Source organism: Solanum tuberosum, unplaced genomic scaffold (assembly GCF_000226075.1).
Source record: "Solanum tuberosum cultivar DM 1-3 516 R44 unplaced genomic scaffold, SolTub_3.0 scf00150, whole genome shotgun sequence".
NCBI classification, from domain to species: domain Eukaryota; kingdom Viridiplantae; phylum Streptophyta; class Magnoliopsida; order Solanales; family Solanaceae; genus Solanum; species Solanum tuberosum.
The window spans coordinates 805,403-822,291 of NW_006239073.1; the positions used below are offsets into that span (position 1 = coordinate 805,403).

The following is a 16,889-nucleotide window of genomic DNA, read 5'->3' on the forward strand; positions in this document are numbered from 1 at the left end:
TCAATTAGTTCATAAGCTTGTTCTTGTTGAATATAGTATAAAGAAGTTGCAAATAGTGTTTACCATTGTGGATGATTTGATCTTTGTAGATGATCTCATTGAACATTATCTGACTATTGAACCTATCAATGAGTATGTTTAGAGTTGTGACATTGTTGTTTTCAACAAAATGTGAATTTTGTTATTCCGAAATTTTGATGGAAATGAGTGACGATCAATAGACTTTTTCTCTTCTAAAAAAATGTACCTGATAATGCATTTGTTCTGCTCTTTGTTTGGAAGAATATTTTTTACTTATATAAGTATTGGTGTTGAAAAATAAAAATAAAAGTATTAATTCTTAAACTTAATCGATTCTCGTGTACTTCATTTGTTCGTTTGTTGCATTAATTTATCTATTTGATTTAAATCTATTGAAGGCATCTAAAGAAATTATGTAAATTTTTTACTTATTTTCATTTTATAAGAGCACTAAATCTTGGTTGATATTCATATAATCTCATATTATTCTATTTCTAATAAATGTTACCCCTATTTTGGTCAAAATTATTCAATTCACTTCTACTTGAAATAAGATTTATCTTGTTTTTATTTAAAACAAGAAGATTATATTCGCTTGCACTCCAGTAGGATCACTTTTATTCACATTCGATAATGATTGTGTAACTCGATGAAAAACGAATTTATCATCATCTAAAATACTTCCTCTCGTAATAAGATTTATCTTACTCCCATTTGATCATATGTAAATCATATTTTTGCTCCACACAATGCAATATTACTTTTATTTGTGAATTGTGATAATAAAATTTTAAAATTTAATATATCACAAATTATAAAACCTAAAAATATGATCTACATATCTTCAAAAATCTCTTGACGAGATATATAAAAATTCTAATATTTTTTTTTTTTAAAAAGACAATCACAAAAATGATATAAAGCTATTAAAAACGAAGTTGATGTTAAAATTCTATATTAAAAAAATATTTTGTTTGCATACTAATCATGTTAATTATCAAAACACAAATTCATAGCTCTGATACTGATGTAGTAATTGAATAGGTATATACTAATTTAGAAGACTTATGAATTTCTCATAGCGAAATCAGATCTGAAGCAATCACAATTTATGTCACCGATCGTGAAAATCCTCACAAAGAGGATGAACTTTTTGGGGAATCTTAGTAGTTTAGCTTGTTATCTACCCAGATCCTCACCTTGTTAATAAGAGTTCGACTCTCTGTATTATAATCTCTTTCTTATTTTCTTTTTTCTTACCCTCTTAAAAAAAAACATAAATTTTTTTTTTGTTCACGGCCTAGACACTCCTCCAACAGATTGTATGCAAATTTTTTTCATCATAAACCTCAATTGTCACATTGATAAGAAGAAACTTAGGTTTTCAATACTCATAGTAATGTATTTATAAGTGAATTATTAGGGATTATGAGTAGGATAAGTTAATGGGCTTATGGGCTAATTTACATATCTTACGAATAAACACAGGCCACCTAATTAACACCCTTTAATATGAAAAGGAAAATTTCAAAACAACAATATTTTAGCATAAATGGGACCCCATAGCCATACTTTCAATATTTATAATATTTTAGTTTGTTATATTGTTGACTTATGTATTTTTTTTCATTTGTTTAAGTTGGAAAAAATACAATTAGTTAATAACATAATGGAGAAAATATTTCAAATAAGGTAAAAATCATTGAAATTTCTCATCAGTTATATTTCAGATAAAAATCGACATGACTTTTGTCTCTCTTTCTCTCTCTCTTATTCCTCAAATTTCCAAAATTAATTTTTAACAGTCCATTGATAATACTCAATCTATGTCGAATTGAAGTTGATTGAATTGAGATTTTTGTAGGCAGTGAGGAAGAATTTAGAATGAATACAAAATAAAAATGAAATACAAAACTTGTTGGCATACAAAGTGAGATTGAAATACAAAGTGAGCACAAAAAACATAAACTTGTTGGCATACATTTAGAATGAATACAAAAAAAAATACAAAACTTGTTGGCATACAAAGTAGGGTGAGCGTTTGATTCTTCGGTTCGGTTTAATCAAACTTCGGTTCGATTCTTCGATATTCGGTTTTAGAAAAGTGTGCACCATATTTCAAACCAAACTAGATCGATTCGGTTTGGTTTTTCTACTTCGGTATTCGGTTTTAGAAAAGTGTGCACCATATTTCAAACCAAACTAGATCGATTCGGTTTGGTTTTTTCTACTTCGGTTCGATTTTGTTTTTAAATCGATTTTTCGGTGTGAATAAAAATAAAGAGGGAATATGATAAAGTAACAATTGTTGTTCACTTCACACTTCAAACTTTAAAGTAACAACTAACAGTCTAACAATAAAAAGTAATAACATCAATTTGTTGTTCACACTTCACACTTCAAAGCAACAACATAAAATGATAAAATCATATAGTAGAAACACCAAGTTGCTGCTCAAACTTCCAATTTGTGTAGATGTTGTCTGCTAACATCAAGGCTCCAGCCAACAAAATATTATCAATGGCAGCAACTTTTTAATAATCAGTCACAAAATTATATCAATGCAAACTTTGTATAGCTGCTGCCTACTAACATCAAACCCAATTTCCCTTTCATCCAAGATTCATTTTTTCACAACACATAAGAAGTTTTAGCATCGAAACTAGCTCCAATTTTGCAATCTTGCACAAATTCTACAGAAAATATTGGTTTTGTTCTTCGTAAAGGGCAGCAGGTTCATGCCCAAGTAACTGTAAATGAAATCGATAACTTGGGTATTCGAGAAATACGTACCATTTTTCGGCGTCGGCGATGGTCCGAGGCAGAAGACTGAAGACTGAAGACTGAAGTCACGGCGCTTGGTCTCAGTTGAATTGAATTTAGTTTTGTTTAGTTTAGACTTTAAGTCTTTAAAAATTGAAATGGGCCAGGTAAATATTTTGAGTCAAAATATATAAGTATTATTAAGTAATATAATTTAAATATTGTTAAATTTATTTAATAAAACTTCGGTTCTTCGGTGCACCGTAGTTTCGGGACCCTTACACCGAACTCCGAATCGAAGAATCAAAGTTCCAAAAAAAAGAATCGACACCGAACCGAAATACCGAAGAATCGACACCAAAGAACTGAAATAGTTTGGTTCGATTTGATTTTCCGGTATTTATGCCCACCCCTAATACAAAGTGAGATTGAAATACAAAGTGAGCACAAAACATATAAAAACTTGTTGGCATACATTTAGAATGAATACAAAATAAAATTAAAAAAAAAACACAAAACTTGTTGGCATACAAAGTGAGATTGAAATAAAAAGTGATGTTGAAATACAAAGTGAGCACCAAAATACAAAACATTATTGACATATAGTTCGAATGAATACAAAAAAAAAATAATACAAAATTGAATGAAGCCTAATTTAGAATAGCATACGAAATTCTGTAAAACTACTTATATATTGTCCAATAATATAATACAAAATGAAACAAATACATAATTTGAAATGAATACCGCCTACAAAATAAATACAAGTTACACCTAAAAAACTCAAATTTAGCAAGATACCACATGGATTTTATAATTAATACAAAATGAAACAAATACATAATTTGAAATGAATACCGCCTACAAAATAAATACAAGTTACACCTAAAAAACTCAAATTTAGCAAGATACCACATGGATTTTATAATTAATACAAAATGAAACAGACCATAAAAACAGTAAAGAATACAATTTGAAAGTATAGATACAAAATGCAACAGGCCATGAAGTTGTTCTTCATCACTTTGATCTTCAACAATTTTATCACCTTCTTCTGTGCCCATAATTTATTTATTTTTTGGACTGTTAGTTTCATTACTCGTGTTGGTAGGATCATGTCGAAATTTAGATTTGCTCTCTTCAGCCATTTTAGCCGCAAAGCCTAGATTTTTGAAGAATTGAGTAATGTATATATGAATGTTAATGTAGATTACTGCTATATCTCCAATACAAAAACAAATCACCAAAAAAACAAATCATATGTTAAAATTGTGAAAAATAAAAAGTACACTATATCAAAAATCTCAAAAGATACTTGATGAAATGTATTTACCTGCATCAGTGGGTGAAAATCTTTTGAATGATTTCTGAAATTTCTTTACAAAATGGACAAATTTTGAAGAGAGATACTATGAAGTCTAGTAAAACAAAGAAATGTTTATGTTATTTGAAGTGACAGAAGATGGGTAAAAAACGTGTGAGAGAGAAAGGAGAGAATTTGGGTAAAAAACTTGAGAGAGAAAAGTGGGCAATGAAGTCTTTCTTTTTTTCTTTTTCACCAGGTAATGGACTCAAAATAAAGCAAAGGTGTGCCTAAGTTGAGAAATAAAAGGAAGGAAAATGAATTATATTAGGATACACTTTATTTGCTATATAATTAATCTATTGATATTTTTAATAAATTATTTTAAAGTATAGTTATTTTTATTGATTATGTTAGGCATTTTAACTAGTTAGCTAATTTTTTCATATGAAAAAACTTAAGTTTTCAATACTCATAATAATGTATTTAAAAGTGAATAATTAGAATTTATGAGTAGGATAAGTTAATGAGCTTACAACTAATTAACACATCTTATAAATGGACCCACCCCAACTAATTAACACATCTTAATATGAAAAAACTTAGGTTTTCAATACTCATAATAATATATTTTTAAGTGAATAATTAGAACTTATGAGTAGGATAAGTTAATGGGCTTACATGTACTTTAGCACATCTTTTATGAATGGACTTAACCCAACTAATTAACACCCCCTATTAGTGGCACAATTCAACAATTGTAAACACTTAAAGGAATCATTTGGTAGTTAGAAAAGAAAAAAAATTATTCATATATTAATTTTCGTATAACTTATATGATGTTTGGTAAGTAGATATAGATAAGTCATTTTGTATAAAACTAATTTGGTTGACATTTTAAAAACCTACATAAATAATAAATGTATAAATTATGAGGAAATACATATATAAAATAATGCATAGATTCATTCATAATTAATATGGCAATGTTCACCTCAGATTCAAGCTTAATCCTTAAATTTTTAACTAGATTTTGTAATGTGAATGTTTTTTTAATTTCAATGAGGTTATAAATTATATCCGAACTGTCAAGTGTATTGTACTTTTTTTATTCCGCATTAAGTAAATTTGTGAAGTAATGCACACTTATTAAGAAAATATTTAGGGACAAAATTTAAATCATATTTTGCACTATTGCGTTTTTGTGAAATTATTAATATAACTATGTAAGTTCTATGAGCCGACAATTGAGCGAGTTGAGTTAAATTTTAGCGAATTATAATGAATCAAGACAAAAAATGAGTTAAAACCCAACTCAATTCAATTTTGCTTAGATTAAGACAGCTTGAGTTAAAAACGGTTCAAGACTTCAAGTAATGGGTTATAAAATGGATCAAGATACAATCCAACCCAATTTTACTAAGTTTAATACTATTATTTTATTTGTTTGTTTAAAAGTTTTTTGTATCAATAAAAAATATTTTTTTCTCTTTACTATGGTTATATATAATATACCAAACTAGGAAAAAGAATTAACAAAATTTCTCATGAGTTAATTTGGGTTACATATCAACTTGGATTGAATTTGCTACCCTAAATTTATCTCTTACAAAATATAAAACTTCATGAAAATGGCAAATATAGAAAAAGTATTCTAACATTCATCTTTAATTTTGAAGAATAAAAAAAAGTGTAAAAATTTAATTAATATGGACTAAAGAATTATGATTTATGCTTCGTTAGCATTTTTTTAAGTGTATTTTATGCTAGACTTCATATTAACATTTTTTATATATATAAAACACAAGTCAATATGTTAACGCAAAACTAATATTTAAAGGACACTTTACTGATGTCTAATGTCTCCTCCAATTTTGGTTTTGTATTTTGAGTTTAGCCTCTTAAATTTTAATTTAGCAATAAAAAAATGATAATTTTATTATGTTATCTTTGGAATATAATACACATCTTATACTGCGTTTCACAATATTTAAAGAGCCAAGAAATTAGATTGTTGTCATAATGTAAAATCAATACAAATTTTAATGCATTGTGTGTGCATTATAAATGGATAATTAATGATGATGCATTTCAATATTTGACCGGCTACACATTAAATTTGGTATATATATATAACAATAATAATGAAGAGAAGATAATTAAGGGCATAAACTCAACTAAAACGGATTATTATAAAACAAAAAAAAGAAAATTACAACTGGAATTTAAAATACTATTTTTCTATATTGGGCCGCACATACAAACCACCCACAAAGATGAAGAAAATTTACAATGCTACCCCTCTCCTCCTACACTAGATCACTTCTTCGCCTTTCTGGCAGATGCTTTCTTCGCCGGCGATTTCACGGTCTTAGATTTCACACTCTTCACCGGAGTTTTCTTCACCGGCGCCTTTTTAGCAGCTGGCTTCGGTGCAGCTTTCCTCGACGGAGTCGACCTTGTAGATGTCCTTGCTACCTTAGCTGGCTTCTCATTAGCCGCTTTTGGCTTTACAGCAGCCTTAGCTTTCACAGGGGCTTTAGTCTTTACAGCTGCTTTCGGCTTTGCTACAACTGCCTTAGGCTTTGCAGCTGGTTTAGCTTTAGCAGCAACAACAGGCTTTGGCTTAGCTTTTGATTTGGTAGCAGTTTTAGCCTTTGGAGCAGCAACCTTTGGTTTTGGCTTCGGCTTTGCCTTCTTTGCCTGTGTTGCTTTTGGCTTAGCTACCGGCTTCTTCTTAGCGGGCGCAGTAGCAGCTGCCTTTGGAGCTGGAAGCTTGTAGGAACTCTTAACCTTAACAAGTTTACCAGAAGCCACAAGCTTCTTCAATTGAACAAGCAACATTTTCCTGAAATTTGATGGAAGATTTTTCTGCTTATCTTCAATGAACTTTGTGATCGCATACTGACTCGATCCAGTTTTATCCTTCAATGTTACAATCGCCTCTTTAATCATCTGCATAACATTTCAAATTAGCTAATCGGCAAATTAAACAACAACTTCGATTAATAACAAATCTACAATCAATTTACCTCAAAGTAGGAAGGATGAGTCGGAGGATTTCTCTTTCTCGGAGCAGATGCTTTTTTCGCCTTGATCTCCTTCTCTTTCTTTGGTTCATCAGTATCCGCCAGTGGATTTTCTTCCGTCGCCGGTTCAGCTACCGCCACCTGTTCATTCACAGGCTCAATTGCTACAACTGGTTCTTCAGTCGCCATCTTTGCAGAAACTTCAAATTAGGATTTCTAAGATCTGTAGAACTACTGGAATTTCTATTTTGCTTGTATGAATTTGTGATGAAATTGAGAAGACCATATATAGTAAGCTAAAATAAATTCGTATCCAGAATTCTGAAAGCTGATTGGTTAATAGCCTTTTGACGCGGATTAATACTTTAAACGAATTTTGAATATAAGCCGTTGGATGAAACTTCATCTACGGTTCATAATGGTAGGTGACTTGGACAGAGATTGAGATTGCAACAAGAAAAGCTTGTTTTAGTTCTTTGAGTTGTGTTTTTATGCTCAATTAATATAGGCGTAACATGAGTTATACTTTATGGAATTTACCAAAATAAAATTAGTTAGGTAGATAATTTTGTAAGCTTTTAAAGAGTATTTATTTGGATTTTTTGAATGAGAAATCTGGGAGATTTTTAATTTTGATTAGCAAGTGGTCTGATCAATGAGTTTCTTGGAGTCTTTTGTAGTTTTGGTTAATTTTAGGTCAATGCTTCGAGTAAAATACTGTTTTTTTCTTTTAATATGATAGTGAACTAAATAAGGAGTCTGTTAAATCAAGAATCACAAAAATCCAATAAGATTTGATCATGGAATTGTTGGTTCAAAGGTCATTGAAGATGAACACATCCATGAACAAACTATTTGTTCTTCTTGGAGTATAAAGCAAATGTATATTGTATTTTCTTAATAAATATTATTTACCTCAACTAATTTTTTTTACAAATCATAATTACATTCTTGATGATTGAATCGTTATTCATTTCTTCAAAATTATAATTTAAAATTTTATTTTACTGTTACAACATAATATGTGTATATTTAAGTGTATGTCATAGATTCATGTGCAGCGAGTTTTGTTCTTGATTGTTCTTAATCGGTTTCAACTTTAGCTTAATGAGCTATGACATTATACACATAGATCGTTGTTTTTAAACATTAAATCATGTTAACATAAAGCAACTAGTTTCATTTGTTACTTGCTATACATATATCTCTTTCTTTATATGCCTCTCTTTTATACTAATAGTGATGCATTTATCATCTAGGTTTGTTTGTTGTGCCAACTAACATTCTAATGCTTCTATTTATGCTATAAAAAGTCTCTCAACCTCTGAGAAACTAGAGCTCAAAAAGACTTGCTTTTGCAACATAATCACCATGGCTAAATACAAGCAAGTAAATTTTGGTCTAATTCGGGGTACCAATAGTAGCATGGTTACTTAATCGTCTTTCATATAACGTATTATGATCTTGTCTTTTTGCATGATACCTTTGGATGAAAACTAAATAACTTTAGCTGAAAACTAACTTAATAAGAGATGGATAAGAATTTGTGAACTCTAAAACATGTTCAAGTTTCTATTTGTGCCATTAGATATGACAATTAGATGAAACCAACTTTCCTGGGTATAATTTTGTGTACTCAATGTCCTATATATAGTGAATTTAGCATCAATAACTTGATTTAGATAATATCATGTTCTATATTATTGTTGTTGAATCAAAAGTCAAAATGTTAAAAAAATTATGTAATAAATGGGCATTCACTCAACTCAAAAACATATCAAGAAACATTCTTGAATTTGTTCTTGCAAGTATTTGAACCTTAAATATACATTTCTGATATGCACAATGCATAGATTATGAACAAAGTGCAGTGAAATCTGATGTTTTCACTCAAGACACTATCAAACTAGTAAATATAACTCAATGTCAAGAACAAGATTGATCTCTTTGCAGGAAAAATACAACAACAACAACAACTACTACGCCTCAATATCGAACAAGTTAGGAGTTGGCTATATGAATCTTCACTGATCATGTCACTCTTTTTAATCAAGCCAATGTTATTATACAAAATAAGAATAAAAACTCATCTCTTTACTTGTAAAATGATGATGCATAATTCTACTGTAACTGTTGTGCCCTTGTTGTTCGGGGGCAATATAACTAGCCGGTTGAAATATGTTGTGGAGAAGTTCAAGATCATGAGCTAAAGATTCACAAAGACACCATTGTAAACACTTGGATATATCTAGTTGCGAGCTATGCCAATGATATGAGGATTTATCAGAGAGGCAGTTGATAATACGACTTGACGACTATCTACATTTGTGAAACCGGCTTCAGATATGTTCTTTCCTGTTTTCCTGGTAAAATGACAACCATCTGCGACAGCCTGCTGCAACGGATCAAGCAATCCCTGAACAAATCTGAGAGCTGTACCATCTGTCCAATTGCAATCAGTAAAAGTACAATTTTTACTTGATGCAGAAAACACACTCAGGAGAGACACAAACGTTTAACACGACGAGTGTAACTATTATCTTTACCTGCTGCAGCCACATGTTCAACAAAGAGGTAAATGCCACCAGGCCTGAGCACCCTTCTGACCTCTAAGAGAAAAATGACAAAGCATTATATCAGGACTTAATCCTTTTCAACCATCCTATCAAAGAAAAGAAAGTAAACACAGAAGTCCAGATCAGGGAAAGAGTATACAGACAACAACAAGGATGTACACATACATCAACATCCTGGCTAAGAGTCAATATTTTTTTAATGAAGTCGACGTGATCACCACAACATTTTGGACTAATAGCTCGGCTGCTTCAGGAACCAATGGAGATAATTATCAAAAAGAAAGTCGAGGTTCTATAGACTAACATGATTAGGATTATGTGTTAAGACCTTTGACAGTACAAGAAATATTTTGCATTTACCCGAACAATCAAACTGACATTTTTAGAAGTTTTAGGGTCACTGTAAGTTTAGATGAGCAAGAATATTTCAGCAGAAAAGCAGATATATAAGCTGCAGCATAAATAGAATCGGGGCATAATGCTCCTTCGTCTTTGGTAACTTTGTGCATTTTTAGGGTAAACATTTTAAGATAAGGTCATTGAAGTCCTATGCCGAAATCACTTTTGCTTTCTGAACAGCAAAAAATCAAATGTTCAAAAAGAGTGGATTCTACAGCAAAATGAGCAAGTTTAGTAAAGGGCCAAAGAAATGAGCCTGTTTTGCTATATATTTATAGTGGGAAACTCAAACATGTGATAAGTACATCAAGCTTCATCAAATAAGGACATCACCTAGGATAAGATTGTAAATATACAAAAAATAACCACAAAGATAATACATAAGATACATGAAAAGAATCTAAATACAAAGGCGCGCTGATGGTTAAACGACATAGGTTTATGTTTGATATGAAGTTTACTGAACTACTTCGATGTAATTCGTGAGCAGGATAAACCTATGAATTGAACTGCAATATGAAAGCATAAAACTAAAAGAGATTATATACCCTGCAGTGTCAGATTAACATCTGCGACAGAACATAATACAAGAGTGCCAATGACAGCATCAACTGAAGCATCACGTAATGGCAAGGACTCAGAAACCTGCATGAAACCATCAACTTCGACTTTAAAGTTTCCTATTATGTATTAGATACGTCTCCTGTTAATGACGGGTAAGTAACTAGGTGCCAGCTCATATAATGTATGTCATTGTGCCAGCTAAAGAAAATACAACAATCACACTCTTGAGGTATTTGCATTACATTAATCAGCCGAAAATACACACAATGAATAGCCCTGATAAAAAGTGTAAGCAAAGCAACAAAAAGAAGAGAGAAGAATGACTAAAGTGAAATACACGAAAAAAAGTCGGCTCTCGAACAAACAAGAGAAGAACACCTAAAAAGTAGTCGAGTAGAAAAAGGATATAGCACATGACGAAAAGCCATAAGAGGGGAAAAGGGAAGAATTAATGAAAATTACTTAAAAGTTATCATTTCCATAACAGAAAAGAAAAGAAAAAAACTATGCCTAGAAGATAACCAAAAAGAAAAATGGAGTGGTTAGAAACAGCATAGTTTGATTACCATACACTACTTTATGCTGATGCTGTTACATGGAAGCATTAAACTGATTACTGAAATAGCAAAAGCACATCATAGGGAAAGCCATAAAAAGAAATGTTTTATCCTAAAAGGTCTTTTATGCCTACAAGTTAACCTGTAGCTGATAAAAGTATGTAGGCTTAACAATAAAGCCATTCTGTTATAACTTTGCAATGCATTCTCCAAAAAAGCTACCCCTCCGTTTATTTATGTGTCTTATTTTCTTTTTTAGTCCATTTCAAAAAGAATCTCTCTTTCCTTTATTGACAACTCTTTAATTCTAACTTTCCACATGTTAGATTTAAGACCAGAAAATTAAAGAGTATTTTTATACATTCTACATAACATTAGTTTAAGACCACAAGATTCAAAAGTCTTCTTTATTTTCTTAAACTCGGTGCCAAGTCAAAACCAAACAAACAAATTGAAATGCACGGAGTATATAACTTAAATACCATGATGATATAGATTTATTGAGTCTTGTTAAAGATACGTACTGCATGCAGGAATTTGAAATTCGCAGCTGGAAGGCCTGCAGTCTCTGCTGCTGCTTGTGCATATTTCTCCATCTTCCTGTTTGGATCAACGCCATAAACGGAAGTGCCCTCCTCACTGGCATAATACTTCAAATTTGGACCTGTCCCAATGCCAATTTCGAGGATTTGTTTGGCCTGACCTCTCAGATTAGCAAAAAGCTCTGACTTGTAACCTTCAATCTTACAGAAAAAGGGTATAAGTCCAGAAAATCTTATGTATTTCCATCATTTACTAATTAAAAATAATCTCTGCAGCTCTCAAGTGGACAATATGAGCTAACCTCAGCTTCATAAGCTTTCATACTTGTGTTCATGGCTGTTGCATAAAACTCCTCGTACCAATCAGGCCTAGGAGGATGCAACCTATTCAACATTGCCTACATGTAAGATCAGTGATTGATAAAGTCACTCATAAAGCACATTGATGCTAAAACTGCAACATTTGTTGAATTGCGATTGAGCAACTACAATATGAACAAATCTAGCTCACGGCCAAGTTTGTCACAACTAGTTCTGATAACTCTTAGGAAAGAGCAGCCTAAATCTTATCAAAACTGCGACATTTGTTGAATTACAATTGAGCAACTACAATATGAACAAATCGAGTTCACTGCAAAGTTTGTCACATTGTTCTTACCTAACCAGTTCTGATAACTCTTAGGATAGAGCAGCCTAAATCTTATCACCAATCAGGCCTAGGAGGATGCAACCTATTCAACATTGCCTACATGTAAGATCAGTGATTGATAAAGTCACTCATAAAGCACATTGATGCTAAAACTGCAACATTTGTTGAATTGCGATTGAGCAACTACAATATGAACAAATCTAGCTCATTGCAAAGTTTGTCACATTGTTCTTGCTTAACCAGTTTGGATAACTCTCAGGAAAGAGCAGCCTAAATCTTACTATCATACTTTGTCCCCATAGAACATTTTCATGCAACAACTTGGATTAATTGAATGTAAATTGTGCTTCTTCAATATAGACGGTTTCCTGACTGTTAAAACTTCCCTGTAATGATTACTTCCAGATTGGGAAAATAACTAGCAAAGACCTTTTGAACTTGAAAGTTCACAACTTTAACAGCCAGCATTCAACATTTTCAACTTAAAAACTAAATACTGTGACTGTCTATTTACAAGTGTAGGAAAATTACCAATTTTATGTCAGACAAGTCAATCAATCAAGTTTGTCTCAATTCCATTTTATATGATATTCTTCCTTTTTAGTCAGTTCCAAGAAAAAATATACCTTTTCTAAATTTGAAACCTCTTTAAGTTTAACCTTACCATTTTACCTTTAATGACATGCTTTTATAGTCATATAAATGTTGTGACATGTTTAAGCCATTTTTTTTTCTTGTAAGAAAACCCAAAAGCTAGCTCTCCCCTTGCCCAAGTCAATATAAGGAAACCACCTGGTCATTCCCCAATCAATGTGATACTCTAAAGTCTAACCCACTCTAACAGCCTTAATTGGAGCATGGCCAATATAACATGGGGCGCAAACAAGAACTAACCTTGCTCTAATATCATGAAAGATATGACTTTTTGGCCTAACACAGCTGCATAAGCTAGCTCACGACAGGAGGATTGCCCACCAGTACACTCCCCAAACAATATGAGATTCTAACCCATTTCAACAGTTCTTAAATTCAGTGCCCAATCAAACACAACATATAAATGAAGCATTATACTCATATTTTACCATGGAGTCAGCAGGAGACGAAACATCAGAAGCATGGGAAGGATGAATAGGCAATAGAGCAGCTGCCATAAAGTGTCTTCTACTGCAGCAAAAGCAAAACTTGTTACTACTACTCAAAGGGTCTTTAACCCTTTTCTTCAATTGATTCAACTCATTTTGCATTTGAGAATGAAAGGGGACATCTTTTAAAGTTGTGCTTTCAGAAACAGATGAATTCACTGATTTCATTTTCTGGGTACAGTGAATCTTGGGATACAAAGCTGTATGTATCAACATATTCTTTCAATTCCTATAATTTTGACCTCTGGGTTTTGTTTGTATTACTTCAGTTAAAAGAGACTGGAATTCCCACTTATATTCATTTTTTTGTGGATCACTCATTTTAACTAACTCTCAATCTAAATGTTAAAAACCTTTGGTCATGAAAGCCATTAAGGTTCAATTCTTGATGATTCTTATATTTTTGAGATACTAGTTTCTGGACACGTGCAACGTGTGTGTGTCTCATGTAATATGTTATAAATTTGTTAGGACGATTAAAATTCAATGAAAATATGTGTGTAATGAGTACTAAAATGCAATAATCTCAAATAAATGTTATGATAATAATTTATAGAAAATTAAATTAAAGAAGACTAATAGAGAAATATAAAAAAAAATAAACATAGAAGAAAAAAATAGCATGCATCATTCTTAAGACTTTAATCATAACATTATATAAATGAAAAAGAAATACAAAATCGGTACATAATTTTCCAAGTTATTGTCGACACTGTCTCTCATATCCAATTAAAATTCAAAAGTCTTCTCCATCGAGTCAAACTAAAGCATGAATCAAATAGAAAAATCACTTTATTTTCGTAAAGTGATATATAATCAGACTAATGTAGATATATCATATACTTTAGATGTTGATGACTTCACTACTTTAACTATAAAATGAAAAGGATAATTTTGGATGTGAGTTTCATGAAACAAAAAAAAAATGAATAGATAAAAATAGAGTAATACCAAAAGACATCTTAAAATTTTAAATTAAATACTATTTGAAGGTTTCAAAGGGCTAAAATAGATAAAAGAGAACAACTTTAACAATATTAAATTTATGCAATGAACCTCCATTAAAATCTGAAAGAGTAAACAATCCTCCTTTGAACATATAAACTCTCCATTTACTCAATGTAATAATTGATTATCACTAATATTTAAACATGTAATTAACTATATTTATGATATTTTAACATGTGAAGTTGTGTTTGGACATAGAATTTTATTGGATTAAAAGATTAAAAGTTTTTTGTTAGTGAAAGTTCAAAAATTCGAAAACTTGAAAAATATTTGAAGACTAAAATTACTCCCAAAATCTTTTATTGAAATATATTGGATGATCAGCATACATAATATGTTGCGGACTAAATTAAACTTGAAATGATCTAAGTAAATTCATAGCACACTAGAATGACAGAATGAAGTAAAAAAACAACAATATTGTATCCTTAACCAAGTGAAGGAAATTTCCAGTCGCCATCAGACCATTCTTGATGAAACCTCAACTTATAAGCAGAATATACAATCTCCTGCTTTGTAGTAGGAAAATAGACACGATACTCTTGTTCAACTTTGGCAGTTATGACCCCAATCCACCAGCCCTCATTGTCATACACATCAACGATATCGTAGGTTTCCATTGGCTTTGTTTCACGTGGAATTTCAGGTGGAACAGGACGGAGCTCAGAGGCACGTATAAACCACTCTAGTGGCGTGGTTTGATCATTATCACTCACGAGAGTCTTGTACTTGACTCTGTAATCACTACAAGTGCCAACAGGGTAAAGAATAGTTGCTTTGTAGTAAGAACCTAAATACCCTTTTTCTTCACTTCCAACTTCAACCTCATCATTCATTTGAAATATTCTTCTTATTTCTTGTCCCTTGTATACTAGTTTTCTTATGTTCTTTGAGATCAAATTAACTCTTAATTTGTGATTTTTCTCTGCCATTGAAACTGTACTTCTATCAAATTTATTGAAAAAAAAAAAGTATGACATATATTTTTAAGACTAAAGATCCCTAAGTTTTTATAATGAAATTTTACTTCATGGTCAAAAAGACATTTAAGGAAAAACTTTTCTCAAAATCTTTGACTAAAATTAATATTTTGTTTCACAGTCAAATAAATATTTAAATACTACTCCAAAATCTATAATTGAAGATCAATTTATTTTTATTGACCAGATTTTACTTGATGGTCAAAATGATAATTTAAGGAAAAACTTTAAAAAGTACTCTCAAAATCTATGACTAAAGATCAATTTTTAATTATCAAATTTGACTTCATGATCAAATATATATTTGAGGTCAATATTTTAATAACTTCTCCCAAAATGTATGACTGGACCAGATTTTTATGATCAAAAATTTTTTATTTCATGTCCAAAAATGGATATTTAAAAGGAAATTTTTTTAAAATTACTTCCAAAATTTATGAGTGAAGACCAATTTGTTATGATCAAATTTTACTTCATGACCTTATCGATATTTAAGGGAAAAAAATTGAAAACTACTCAAAATCTATGACTGATGATTAGAACTTTAAGATTGAATTTTATTTCATGGACAAATAAATATTTAAGATTTTTAAAAAAAATTTACTCACAAAATTTATGATTGAAGATCAGATTTTTTTATGATCAAACACATATTTAGAGATTTTTTTTTAAAGCAACTTTCAAAATCTATGACGGAAGATTAATTTTTTTATGATACTTTACTTTATGACCAAAGAGATATTCAAGAAAATTGTTTTAAAAATTACTTATTTTTAAGATTGAATTTCAAAAACTATTATCAAAATCTGTAATTGAAGATCATAATTTTTAAATCTGATCAAATTTAATTTTATGGTCAAACAAACATTTAAAAAAAATCTTTAAAACCCACTTTCCAAAATTTATGATCAATTTTTTTAAAAATAAATAAATTACTTTTAAAATTTATGGTCAAACAAATATTTACTTACAAAATCTATATGGAGATAAATATTTAAGATTTTTAAAAAATAAATAACTCCCAAAATTTATGAGTGAAGACTAGTTTTTATGATCAAATTTTACTTGAGGAAATTTTCAAAAAACTGCTCCAAATCTATGGATGAAGATCAAAACTTTAAGATTGAAATAGATATTTAAGGAACTTTTTTAAAAAACCACTCTCAAAAGTTTATGATTAAATCTCAAAAAATAATTTATGATCAAATAGATATTTAGGGAAAAAATTTAAAAATAACTTCCAAAATCTATGAGTGAAGATTAAATTTGAAATATGACCTCGTTTTAGTAAAAAGCCATGATAACATCATATGGTGTAGCAATTATTTTCAAGTGTATTTAATGTGAAAAGAATTA

General features: G+C 30.5%; 3 protein-coding genes across 3 annotated transcripts; all 3 read right to left on the bottom strand.

Annotated features, from left to right (window-relative positions):
* Positions 1–6,246: 6,246 nt before the first annotated feature.
* On the bottom strand, positions 6,247–7,391 carry LOC102589354 (histone H1-like). Its single transcript, XM_006352689.2, has 2 exons — positions 7,120–7,391; positions 6,247–7,042 (listed from the first exon to the last, which is right to left on the bottom strand). The coding sequence occupies exons 1-2, from the start codon at positions 7,303–7,305 to the stop codon at positions 6,407–6,409; spliced, it is 822 nt and encodes a 273-aa protein (XP_006352751.1). The 5' UTR covers positions 7,306–7,391; the 3' UTR covers positions 6,247–6,406.
* Positions 7,392–8,902: 1,511 nt separating this feature from the next.
* Positions 8,903–13,890, bottom strand: LOC102588594 (methyltransferase-like protein 7B). The gene is made up of 6 exons (XM_015311060.1): positions 13,486–13,890; positions 12,057–12,152; positions 11,737–11,955; positions 10,640–10,736; positions 9,663–9,725; positions 8,903–9,558 (listed from the first exon to the last, which is right to left on the bottom strand). The coding sequence occupies exons 1-6, from the start codon at positions 13,759–13,761 to the stop codon at positions 9,365–9,367; spliced, it is 945 nt and encodes a 314-aa protein (XP_015166546.1). The 5' UTR covers positions 13,762–13,890; the 3' UTR covers positions 8,903–9,364.
* Positions 13,891–14,981: 1,091 nt separating this feature from the next.
* Positions 14,982–15,389, bottom strand: LOC107061567 (uncharacterized). Its single transcript, XM_015311007.1, has one exon. It carries the CDS (start codon positions 15,387–15,389, stop codon positions 14,982–14,984), a length of 408 nt encoding a protein of 135 aa, XP_015166493.1.
* Positions 15,390–16,889: the final 1,500 nt, after the last annotated feature.

Bases quoted from the DNA above. Each gene is read 5' to 3' on its own strand.
- LOC102589354 (XM_006352689.2), bottom strand. From the start codon at position 7,305: ATGGCGACTGAAGAACCAGTTGTAGCAATTGAGCCTGTGAATGAACAG. The intron at 7,043-7,119 runs GTAAATTGATTG...AATGTTATGCAG, and splicing joins CTCATCCTTCCTACTTTGAG to ATGATTAAAGAGGCGATTGT.
- LOC102588594 (XM_015311060.1), bottom strand. From the start codon at position 13,761: ATGTTGATACATACAGCTTTGTATCCCAAGATTCACTGTACCCAGAAA. The intron at 12,153-13,485 runs GTAAAATATGAG...TCTTACATGTAG, and splicing joins CGTCTCCTGCTGACTCCATG to GCAATGTTGAATAGGTTGCA. The intron at 9,559-9,662 runs GTAAAGATAATA...GCAATTGGACAG, and splicing joins TGAACATGTGGCTGCAGCAG to ATGGTACAGCTCTCAGATTT.
- LOC107061567 (XM_015311007.1), bottom strand. From the start codon at position 15,389: ATGAATGATGAGGTTGAAGTTGGAAGTGAAGAAAAAGGGTATTTAGGT.